This window comes from Carassius gibelio, chromosome A6 (assembly GCF_023724105.1).
Source record: "Carassius gibelio isolate Cgi1373 ecotype wild population from Czech Republic chromosome A6, carGib1.2-hapl.c, whole genome shotgun sequence".
Lineage (NCBI taxonomy): Eukaryota > Metazoa > Chordata > Actinopteri > Cypriniformes > Cyprinidae > Carassius > Carassius gibelio.
The window spans coordinates 23429156-23441761 of NC_068376.1; the positions used below are offsets into that span (position 1 = coordinate 23429156).

The following is a 12606-nucleotide window of genomic DNA, read 5'->3' on the forward strand; positions in this document are numbered from 1 at the left end:
AAGGCCACATGTTGTAAGTGCTGCCTCCTAGAGGACTGGATGTTTAAGTCATGCTGTCTGAGTTTATACATCCACATACATTTGATCTCGCAATATAAAAGCAGTCCTAAATGTGTGGCTCTCTATTGCTCTGCAAGTTTTTGAGGAAAGTAAACGCTGTCTGACAGATATTGTCTGATAACTAATATATATCTATATATGTATATACATATACATATATATATATATGTATATATATATACATATATATATGGTTTAAATCTGTTTGATACATTTTTTTTATTTTTTTATCTGGCATACAGATTGAATTATATAATTTCAAGTATGTATAAAAATCCTTATCCAGCAACCAAATAAATAGTTAATTAGTTAATGGACCTTATTGGTCAAAGTGTCAATCCGGTTTCATCCACAAATCAACACACAAAGTCACTTACATATTTGATCGGAATTCAGTTTTATTGAGTTTATTGACCAAAATACAGAATAAATTTACATGTAGGGTGCATTTAAACAAATTAAGTTAAACAATATGGCAAGGAAAGGTCAGAACCATATTTATTAATACATGTTATAAGAAAATTTGACATATCAGGTACAGCATTCCTATTAGGCTACTTTTTTTTAGATAACACCTTTGAACACTGTTTAAAAAGTAAATAAATAAATGGGAAAAAAACACTGTTCCATTGTGGCAGTGTAGGTATGGAGGGAAAAGGAAAAATGGTGATCAAATTCCTTGTGATTGATGGCATTACCAGGCAGTATTAGACAGAGTATCAAAATCTAAACTTGCCTGGTAAGACACAAATCAGTGGATTTTACTGCAGTGGAAAAGCAGAGGAAAGGGTCTGATGTCATGTCACTGCAGAAGAGATAAAAGCAGAGTGACAGAATTAAAGTGGTTATTTTTTCAGGAGAAGGATCTTGAAGGAAACTGTTTAAAGGGTCTGTTAGTAAAGGATAAAGTGCAAGCAGAGGTTCAAAGAGTCACTGTCAGAACCGAGCATCAACATCTAAATGGATTTGAGACAACTTGTCAGTTTATGTTTTATATGGACAAAAACAGCTGCAATATTCTTCCAAATATCTTCTTCTGTGATCGTTTATGTCATACAGGTTTGGAACGACATGAAGACAAATAAAGATGACATCATTTTAATTTCTAAGTAAACATACCCCTGAAATTACTAAATGAATAGAAAATGCATCATTTCCTTCTTCCCATACAACCAAAAGTTTTACGGAGTCATGCCTGCAGATATATTTTTCATATTTTTGTCATATAAGTTGTCCCATCAGTCTGTTTTATTTATATCTCTCCTGTATTATTTACTTGTTTTATTCACATAAAGATTTTGTCTTTTCTTTGTACATTCCATTGTAGAATACATAATGACCTGAAAAATATGTAAAATGGGTTTAAAATCAGTAACTTTCTCTCTCTCTCTCTCTCTCTCTCTCTCTCTCTCTCTCACACACACACACACACACACACACACACACACAGAAAGAAATCAACCTTAATGATTTTTTAAATGTTCTTGACTGGCATTTCTTCCTTTTCGACGTGGTGAACAGGAAAGGTGAACTGGTGCACTTCAATTGGTGCTTGTCACACAGATCTCAGGTGTCATGCACACAATAAGATGCAAGAAAAGGAGGATGAACTGATCGTTGAGTGGCACATAACACATTAGAGGGTGTGTGAGTAAGATGGAATTACTTTTGTGACATTCATGAAGGCATTTGGATATAACAGGGTGGGGTTCAGAACTTTACTGATGGCTTCTTTTAATTATATTTCCTTTAATTATAATCAAGCAGTCTCATCCAGTCTTCCTGTTTTAAATCATTAACTTGATTTATTAAAGTACATTTAACCATTCTGAAGTCAAAATATTCTGCATTCCAAACTTGATCACGTTTTATTTAAAAAAAAAAGCATTTTATGTTCCTTTTCTGTTAAAGTCGTGGTCACTGAGCCCCCAGTGTGCATCGTTACCAAACAGTGTTAGAACATCAGTGAACAGCCAAGCACTGCTGGGTAAGATGTACCCTAGAGACAATGAACAAACTTCTTCTGCATGAAAGTATTCAAATGATCCAGCCAAGAAATGCACATAAAACCACAACATATTTTACTTTGTGTATTTGTATGTGCTTGTATTTGCATAGTCTGCATCTCCACACCCAGATGCAAAGCATTTTTAACGATGCTCGTGGAGGACCATATGCATCATTACCAGGCAGTATTAGAGAAGATATAACATCCAAAACTGCCTTGTAAGATGGAGACGGTCATCCAGTGTTTGCCACATTGTTTTTTTTTTTCATCTAATTGTTTTCAGTTCAGCATAAAACATGAAGGGAGACAATGTGCTTTTCTCTGTCACTATAAAATGATAAAAGTTTATATATAAAAGTTACTGTAATTTAGTAAGACATTGTAAGGAGTTTGTTAATGATTATCTTTTTTCCTGACTGGCCCGTCTTCATTTATAGCTTTAAATATTTCCAATGCCACTCATCTTGCAACAGACCCCAAAGGCTTTTGATGCAGGCATATTTACATGTTCATTCAGACTGGACCACTTCCAGTTTCACGATGCATTTATGCATTTTCTTCACAACTATTATTAGAAACAACGAAAACGTCGTAACACCAGAAGTTTATTTCTTAGGTGTACGCCCTGGTCTGCCTCCTTAGAAACCATGACCTTTGAGACGTCTCCATGACCTGGGAGAGTTTGACTAATTAGTCGCACCTTCATCAAAACAAAATTGCGTCTACAGCTTCCAAATCCCATTACAGCCACACAACATAAGTGCTAAGGAAAGCGCTTAGTCATGCTAATCAAAATGGCTGATCTTTGTCACCTATACCGGAGTGTGCACCTGACTGACCCCTCACCTGTACAACAGATTAGATAAGATTCGATTAGATAACTCGCTTACTTCTGAAACCAAGCTAAGACAGTTTTTACATTTTGGCTCTATTGTTGTTTAATGTCAAAGCTTACAGTAACATTAAATATATTAATTTTATCAGGGCATATTTTCTCTTCCCTGTACCTTTTCATTAGAACACGGAAAATATAAAATTTGAATACAGGAAAAATTGTGTGTATGAGATTTTATCAGAGCGTGGGTCCATGTGTCAATCAATTTTAAAAGTCTTTCAACAATTTCTCGCATCCAAGTCTAATTCATGTTTAATTTGTACAATACAACTCTATATTATAACATAAAAAAATTAGTTTCATTATTTAACATCATTTCTTTCTTTTAATGCTTTACATATTCTCCTTCATACCCCTTTGTTTTAAACTGATCCAACAGGTTTGACACATTACGGAAGTGAAAGTTAACATGCTGTGCACTCATAGTCTTTTATGTTTCATTGATCTTAATGATTCATATTTCATCCTGAAATTCATACTAGATTTTTACATTAAAGAGCATAAGGAAGATTGTGTTTATCTAAAATATAATTTATATTGGTTTACACCTCATTGTGTTTTTTAATAGTTTGCTATTAGCATTTACTATTAGTAAAATATACTAATGTATATATTAACTGAAATACCTGAAAATACAAAATACATTTTTTTTGTAATTAATGAATAATTAAGTCAAATTGTTGAACGTATTAATAAAAAAAAAAGTTACCCTATGAATTCCTGTTGCCGTCATTCGGAATGGAGTCATGGACAAGAGATGCCATTGTGTCGCAGCGTCGCTTTAGCTGAGGAAGATCACTTCCTGGTCCTTCTACTTGATAAAGGCATGATTGCTCCTTCTACGTTATACCAGACCTCTCGAACCGGTCTGAAGGTACCTGATGAAGATGCATAGACAATAGTAATGGAGTCTCAAGCATGAGAAGAAACACAATCTCCAAAAGCCCCTGAAGCGAAGAAACTGTTCCTACAAAACATCTAGGTTTTCAGGTACACCTTGGAGCCCTGCCCAGGTGTCATTTTTATGCTGGGGCCAATCCTTAGCCTTCTTCTAAGAGCAGGTGTGTCTTGTGTTCTGTGATTGGTTAGTTTAGTGTGGAAGTGCCTCAGGGTTTCTGAGTACACAAATGAGACAAGCTTTTAACCTTCAAAAAGCCACGCCCCATCCTCAGTTTCTCTTGTTCTGGGACAGACTTTAGGGCAACAGACTAGAATAAGTCCTTCTCTCCTTTTTATTCAGTGTTACTCTCCTTTCCAGTGCTCATCATTAGATTAGAGTTTTAAAAAAAGACATTCAGCAATCAGTAAATGTGTCCTCTGTGTGCCCCTATGATCATTTACATTGTTTACACTGATAATAAACTCCACTGGGGCATGGAATAGGCAATATGAAAACTGCAGAAATGAAACCCAGCTGATAATTATGCCTTTTACACTATTTTTACATAATTTACTTATTTGCCTGTAAAAAGCAATACAAAAGAAATAATATCTAATTACATGGTAGAGAAATTGTAAAAAAAAATTTTTTTTACAAAGATTATGCAAGATTATCAGTGTCAAAAATATTTAACATCATTGAAAATACTTTTTCATTTTTTATAGATTTAGACAATTTGATTGTTATATTCAGACTGACTTATCAGCAGTGAGAACTTGTGTTCCTTTTTAGAACTTAAAGATGAAGAGAAAGTAAGAAGTCTGCCCACCTGTAACATTTGAACTTAAATCTGGAATATATGTGGGAAAAGGCAGTTTGTCAAAAGACTGTTGACTATAAAAAATAAGGATCCACTCCCTATGCTGTCATAAAAGCACTATTAAATTGTGCTGTTAGCATTTAGAGCTATATTTAAGGTTTCACTGGGACAACGAAGTACTTGTGCTAAAGGTCTGTTCAGGACAGGCCTACTAAACAGGTTTCAGGGATCGGTAACATCACTTGCATATTAGGCAGCTTCAAAAAGAGCAGGTAACGAATGTCAGTACAGTATTACGGTATACAATAGATTTATGCACACTACACTTTTCTGGCCATGAATCTGCAGATCTTATGTTTTTAGTGTATATATATATATATATATATGTGTGTGTGTGTGTGTGTGTGTGTGTGTGTGTGTGTCTGTTTGTTGCACATATAATCATACTTCTTTAAACAACAACAACAAAAACTACTGAATATATGGGGCTCTGTAGTTTTACAGCCTATTATTGATTCACATAATAAATAATTATTCAAACTACTTGTTCAGTCAGTAATCACAATTTAGAGCATGCATCTGAACAAAGAATCTGCGAAATCCAACTCTAGCAGGAGTTTATGCTGGGACACGAGGACTGCATTGTAACCCAGGCAACAGGTCAATGCCTCACCATATCCACAAACCTTTGTGGATTGCTAATGAGATCCCTGAGGTCTTATTTGTGAGGCGAGAGGATGGAGGAACACAGGGATCAGCTGGCTGTTAGGAAGGCCTCCTGAGAAACCTGTACCTGAAAGAAGCAACAAAAAAACATCAAGCATCAACTGTTTCCACAACACAAACATGCATGAGGGGAAATACGCACCTGTATGTGAAACTGATCTACACTAACTTGACTGCTTTGAGCATTTTAGGAAGAGTGAGTAAAAGAATAGTTGGACAAAGGAAGTGTATAAGTGTGAGACGAAAGGTGGAAAGAGAGCGGGATAAAAAGAGGGAATGGAAGAGGGAGGGTGGAGGCAATGACCTGAGGGATTATTGGCCCAAGGGAATGAGTTGCCAGGATTCTCCAGCACACAAACACTCTATTGTGCCTCTTGTTGTTGCATCACATTCTCCCCACAGACAAGAATATGGCAGAAGGTTAATGATTTAACAATCTGAGATTTTGAATTTGAGTTATTATATACATTTCTTTCAGCAGCAGATTAGCAGAGTAGGACTGTGCATCATCCTCTTGCTATTCTGTCATAAGTACATTGGCCAACTATTTTGCTCCTATTTTGTTTTTACAAAATCACAAGACCAGGCTTCAAGTCTCAGCAACATTCTACATTCTCAAAAATTCAAATTATTTACAGTAAATTATCTATATCAATATGGCATGTAATAAGATTTATTCTGAAAAAATTAATTTCGGTGCATTGCTGGAGAACGCCAATAACATATCGTATTATTTACCCCCACTAGGTGGAAAATATTGCTAGATAATCACCGTTTCATATTAGACAAAAGTTTCTTCCTCAAGGGACGAAGGGAGTGCATGGCTGCTTAGAAAGCCGAATCCTCCATTGACCTGCATTCAAATTTCAGATAGTTTTTATCTTAATGCAGATATTTTTACTTTTCTATATAATCGATTATATGGCACTAAATCTATTAATTCCAAAGATTTTACCTGTCATATGAATGAAAATAATTCAAAGCAATCGCTACTAAATTAAATTTTATGATATCTTAGTCTCGTAATAATCAACGACTTTGATTGATTAAGTCTAAGCAGCGTTGCGAAAAGTAACACGTAACACGTGATAACTCCGTCCCCTTCGCTAGCGTTCTGAACAATAATTTACTCCTGACCAGAATCGTATTATCAATTGAATTGTAAATATAATATTAAGTGTTAAAAAAAGAGGTACAATCAAATATATATATATCCGACAATTTACCACCCGTGAAGCTCCGCCCATTTCCGCACTAAATGTTTCAAGCCAACTGCCATTCTCCTTAGTTAGTCTTTCATCTCCCCCTATGGGCGAGTTTCTTCTGAGAGTGAGCACAGGTGAGCACTTCTACCCAGAGCCTCTAACTGTGTCTATAAACTTGAGTTAAAGCTTGATTTCTTCATCTTGTCCTTTAATTATACGTTATCTCTGAGGTAAGAAGAACTCCATTATGGACTTACAAATATCCACTTTATTTTGACCATCTTCTAGCTGATATCACATTTGTTTTACATTGTAATCAGGCTTTTCTTTAGTCCCTGGGAATCTCAGTACGCTTATATGCAGATATTTAGACAGAAAGCATTACGTTCTCATAAATTAAAATAACATAAAACTCTGAATGAGAGTCAACATGCATAAGCACGTGATAGAAGACCGTGATGAGTCTTGCTTTCCATCACGCCCACTCAGGTTCACACGCTCTAATGGGATTAAATATTTGCAGAACAAACTATACGTGAAAGAAATCCGATTCCAAGAAGGAAATGACTGAATTTGAGATTCACCATTGCCACTCATAATAGTGTACAGTTGAACAAATATTTTTTATTATGTGTATGCAAAAACTTATAGACCAGTTCAGTAAGATTTTCTGTTGACCGCATAATGACCAGAGAGTGACTGACATCTGCTAATCTAATTAGATGTAGAGCTTCTCATGATGCCCAAAGGATAGCACAATCTTCAATACACTATGTGCATATTTGAAAGCTAATAACTATGTATCTGCTTGAAAGAGATGTGGATTTATTCATGCAGATGTTTCCCTTTAATATTGATTAGGCCTAATAGCAGGAAAGAGGATTTGACAAAGTGACACTGTGGACCAAGTGGTATTACAGTACTGCAGATGGTGTTCTCAGGTTTCCCTGAAATCTCCTTTAGATGTGTGGTTAGATTTGTGGAGATAAACATTTCAGTAGACACTGACCCTTTAATCTGATCTTTTTTTATTATGATTATTTTTATTTTTTTAAGAAACATGTCTATCCTGAAGATACATGCCCATGAGATTTTTGATTCTAGGGGCAACCCCACTGTCGGGGTGGACCTCTACACAGAGAATGGTGATTCCCTTTGACATTTCCTTTTTAAAGTGAAAACTAAACTGAAATGGCAGAACTAAAACTCATCTACTGGTTTTGAAACAGGTCTGTTTCAAGCTGCTGTCCCTAGTGGAGCGTCTACTGGAATCTATGAAGCATTGGAGCTGAGAGACAATGATAAGTCACGTTACCTAGGCAAAGGTAACTCTGCTTTTTATGTTTTTCGATGAATTCAGAATGATATTAGAAATCACATTTCATCTGGTTTTACAGAATTTATTGTTAATTGTTTTGGAAATAATCGAGACTTATTGAGCTTGATTTGTTTACCGAACACAGGGCTGTTACTTTTTCCCAGCTCTGTTTTTTTTCTTTTCTATTAGACTGGAAAAGAGGACTTATCAAATGTCCTGATTAGTGAGTTCAGCCTTGTGTTAACAGGTACCCTAAAGAACTAATGAGAAAACTTTTTTTTTGGTATGACGGATCTTATTCAATGACGGAGTTATTCAACCCAGTGGCGAATTCTGGAGTTTGAATTATTTATTATGAAAAATCTATGTAAAATCTGAAATGCTTGTGCATGTGATTCAGATCAGTGAATAATGCAAGAATCTTTACAGTGACACTTCAATATTATTTAATGCACAATGTTTGCATGGAATAAATCAGATGGCTTTTGCTTGTCTGACATTTTCAGATTTTTTTTCTAATTTGTAATCTAAAGCTTCGTGGCATAAACCATGCAAGGGAATGTAGAGGCATGCATGTGTCTAATTGCAGCACCATACAATTCACAATAACTTGTGCATATACCTGTAGAATACTGCTCATATTGTCCGTCTTTTTGTGTAATGTAGGTGTATCAAAGGCTGTCGAGCATGTGAACCAAACTATTGCTCCTGCCCTGATCAGCCAGGTGAGTATTTCAGAATGTTAACACTGAAACAAAAGAAAGCCAGTGTTATCACTGTAAATTTGTTGGGTTGTTAATTATATTTTATTGTCTGCCTTGCTCTCTTTCTCTGTCACATAGGGAATTCCTGTACTTGAGCAAGAAAAGATTGACCAGTTCATGCTGGAACTGGACGGAACTGATAACAAGTGTAAATCATAATATTTACATGTTTACACATTTAACAATAGGAAAGCGGTTGTTAAAATAGTTTCCCCTTAATGGGTCTTCTCCTTTTTTAAATTTCTTACACCCAATTACCCAAACAGTTAAATTACACTACACTACTGTTCAAAAGTGTAAACCAGTGAGAAGATGATTAGATTAGATAGCCAGTAATTTTTTTTACATAAATTAATTCTTTAAATCAGCTAAGGATGCATTAAACTGATCAAAAGTGACTGTAAATATTGTTTATATATTTCACAATATTACCATACAGCTTTAACTTTTGAACAGTAGAGTACATTAAAAAAATATTCTCACAAAAAAAGACAAATATATACTCAAAAGTGATTGTTTCCCAAATTCTGAGTAATGCGAATATTGTGTGTTGTGTCTAGTCATAGTCCTTTAATTCCTGTGTCTGTTTCAAACATCAGCTAAATTTGGAGCTAATGCCATCCTGGGTGTGTCCCTGGCTGTGTGTAAGGCAGGAGCTACAGAGAAAGGTGTTCCTCTGTATCGTCACATTGCTGACCTTGCTGGAAACCCAGAGGTCATCTTGCCTGTCCCGGTAAAAAAAACATAACTAATACAATTTGAAATTGTACAATAAGAAAAAGTGTCATGTGACTGAATATATATATATATATATATATTTGTTTGCTATTTCAATCTCTCTAAGAATAGAAAAGCAAATTATAATGTAAAATATTGTTATGCTTCTATTGAATTTTGCTTATTGTTTTCCTAAAGACTTTTAATGTGATCAATGGTGGCTCACATGCTGGCAATAAGTTGGCAATGCAGGAATTCATGATTCTGCCTGTCGGGGCCAGTAGCTTTAAGGAAGCCATGCACATTGGTGCAGAGGTGTACCACAATCTAAAGAATGCTATTAAGGAGAAATATGGAAAGGATGCCACGAACGTTGGGGATGAGGGAGGATTTGCACCAAACATCCTGGAGAACCAAGAAGGTATTTAAAAAAAACAAATCACACTGATTGAGACTATACAGCTGAAATGACATAATTTTTATTTTTTGTTTGCTTATAATAGCCCTAGAGCTGTTAAAAGTAAAGCTGGATACACAGATGAGATTGGTGATTGGCATGGATGTGGCGGCATCTGAATTCTATGGTGATGGAAAGTATGACTTAGACTTCAAGTCTCCTGATGACCCCAACGGTACATCAGCCCCGATGAGCTTGCTGACCTTTACAAAAGTTTCATTCAGGATTATCCTGGTATCCATCAGTCATATGCTCTCTTTTTAATTACATTACCTATTTTTTCTTTGAGCACAGATGCAAAGATGTGATTTTTTTGTTTTTATCATTACTCTAATGGTCTCCATTGAGGACCCCTTTGATCAAGATGATTGGGAGGCCTGGACCTATTTTACCAACAGCACAGACATACAGGTGCTGGGAGATGATCTTACTGTCACCAACCCCAAACGCATTGCTAACGCAGTGGAAAACAAGGCTTGCAACTGCCTGTTGCTCAAAGTCAAACAGATCGGAAAGTGTTACTGAATCTCTGCAGGCTCAAATGCTTGATATTACATATAAATGAAGAATAACAATTTGCCCATATATTTTTTCAGTGATTTTTGGTTATAAACATAGAGGCATAAATAAGGAAATGTGTTTCACTTTTTCTGCATACCTGCTTGTTTTCTTCATGCACAGAATTGAAGAGGAACTGGGGGATAAAGCTCAGTTTGCTGGGAAAAACTTCAGAAATCCACTGAACTGAGACCACAAAAGTAAAGTTTGAACTACTTACCATCCTACAGTAAATGGACTAATAGTTCAGTTCAAGATGTGGCAATACCAACAGGAAGTAGCAGTCATATTTGCTATGACTGAAGATTAGGAGGATACAGGGACCATATCATCAAGCATACAGATAAAAAGCATCATAAACTTTGTGATTGTGACCATTTGGATGAGTTTTACATGTAGTTGAGTGATAATGAATGTATTGCAAAAAAAAATAAAAATAAAAAGCAAACCTGCTGCATAGCAGATTCCTGGGGTGCTTGTGATAGTGGATACTATTAAAATAAAAACATTTCCTCAACTAATAAAAGGCCTTTGTGTTGTAGGCAATTATAATTAAAATAGTCTCACATTTGCCTGTTTCTGACAGGTTTGAGCATGTCTTGTGTTGTGCAGATGGTTATACAAATCTTTTGATTCTGTTTAACTTTTCTTTTTTATATACCACAATGGTTGTTAGTTTTCTATAATGGCATGAAGCTTTTAAATTAGAAAATAAATGTATAAACTGCAACACTGTGGTTTGGGGACCAGTTCTCACTATTAATTAGTTGCTTATTAGCAGAGGTGGGTAGTAACGAGTTACATTTACTTCGTTACATTTACTTGAGTAATTTTTCGGGGTAACGAATACTTTTCGGAGTATATTTAAAGATGGGTACTTTATACTCTTACTTGAGTACATTTTTTGGGAAAAATCTGTACTTTTACTTCGTTACTGTGGGCGACGCCCCTCTCGTTACTTTATCTTAATGCAATAAATGCTTCAGTTTATTCCAAACGCGCCGTCTACTTTTCTCTGGGCAATGAGCGATGCCCATTCGCGAATGATTCATTCTTTTGAGTCAACTCTGTTCAAAGGCTTGATCAAACCAATTGGCAAACGAGTGAATTGGTTCATGAATCAGTTTGATTGAGTCGTTCAGTTCCATGCTGCACGCGCTGAGTGTCTGAAGCGGTTCACTCAGAGTTGTAACGTTTAAGAATATTAGCAGCGTTGAAAACGGGGCTATGAAACTGCACTGAATTGAAAGCTAATCTGCAAAGGCTATTCTTTGCTTGCGATGGAGATCCTTATTAGATGAACGCGTGTGCTGTCTACTGTTTAACAGGTAATAACTTGGGCTACATTCGATTACAGTACACGATACCACTGTGACATTAGTTTGTTGTACGTGTGTGGCTTATAACAGGTTGAATGCAGCTTCCAAAAGACAAAGAATAGCCGATTAAGATTTTATTAATTTTAATACAATCACACCAGTGCGAGTACGTTCAGCAAGTCATATCATCAGCTGCTAAATTCAGATCTGTGATCGCTTGCTGGCGCTGAGCCAGAGACAGACGCGTTTTTACAGCGCTGCGCATTAACCAATCACACACGGTTCTGTTGAGCTTTTGAATGCAATGGCCAATCAGAGGTGTTCGATGAGTCATCGCTGAAATGCCGGTGCTTCCTTCACTCGCTCACTGACTGAATACCTCTTTCTGCCGAATTCTCTCGTCAGAAACAACAAAGTGCAGATGTGTGTACGAATCTATAATTAAGATATTGATTTCACAGTGTTAACAGTTTCAGTGATTTTAATGGTAGTTTCTGAGAGTGAATGAAATCTAGACTGTCAGTGAAAATTATGTTTAATAATGTAAATGTTATTTGCTCTCTTTCTGAACAATGAAAGATTAGTAGCAATATTTATATCACATTAACTTTCAATGTTAAATTCACATTTAAAATAAAGTCAGTCGTATTAAAAATATGTTATGGCATGACACCTATATTTGTTACTTAAATAAACAGACAGGGTTTTATAATAAATTACATAAATTGGATTAAAGGCTGATGAAATATATACATTTATACACACACACATACATTACATACATTTTTTGTCTATATATCTATATAAAAAAAGGCTCCGTATATATGACCCAAAGTAACTAGTAACTAACTACTTGAGTAGATTTTTTATCCGATACTC

General features: G+C 35.6%; 1 protein-coding gene across 3 annotated transcripts; it reads left to right on the top strand.

The window, feature by feature from the left end:
• Positions 1–6698: 6698 nt before the first annotated feature.
• Positions 6699–10867, top strand: LOC128015775 (alpha-enolase-like). 3 transcript variants are annotated; one of them, XM_052599895.1, is made up of 10 exons: positions 6699–6728; positions 7651–7739; positions 7824–7919; positions 8579–8637; positions 8755–8824; positions 9276–9409; positions 9592–9814; positions 9897–10084; positions 10199–10261; positions 10532–10867. In XM_052599895.1, the coding sequence occupies exons 2-10, from the start codon at positions 7655–7657 to the stop codon at positions 10535–10537; spliced, it is 924 nt and encodes a 307-aa protein (XP_052455855.1). In that variant the 5' UTR covers positions 6699–6728; positions 7651–7654; the 3' UTR covers positions 10538–10867. The 3 variants fall into 3 exon arrangements, with proteins under 3 accessions (XP_052455855.1, XP_052455854.1, XP_052455856.1); XM_052599894.1 differs by having other exon boundaries at positions 10199–10867; XM_052599896.1 differs by lacking the exon at positions 10532–10867 and having other exon boundaries at positions 9897–10025; positions 10145–10340.
• The last annotated feature ends 1739 nt before the right edge of the window (positions 10868–12606 follow it).

Excerpts from the sequence above, each read along its gene's own strand:
- LOC128015775 (XM_052599894.1), top strand. The coding sequence starts at position 7,655 with ATGTCTATCCTGAAGATACATGCCCATGAGATTTTTGATTCTAGGGGC. Across the intron at positions 8,638-8,754 it reads CTCCTGCCCTGATCAGCCAG|GGAATTCCTGTACTTGAGCA; the intron begins GTGAGTATTTCA and ends TCTGTCACATAG. Across the intron at positions 9,410-9,591 it reads AGGTCATCTTGCCTGTCCCG|ACTTTTAATGTGATCAATGG; the intron begins GTAAAAAAAACA and ends GTTTTCCTAAAG.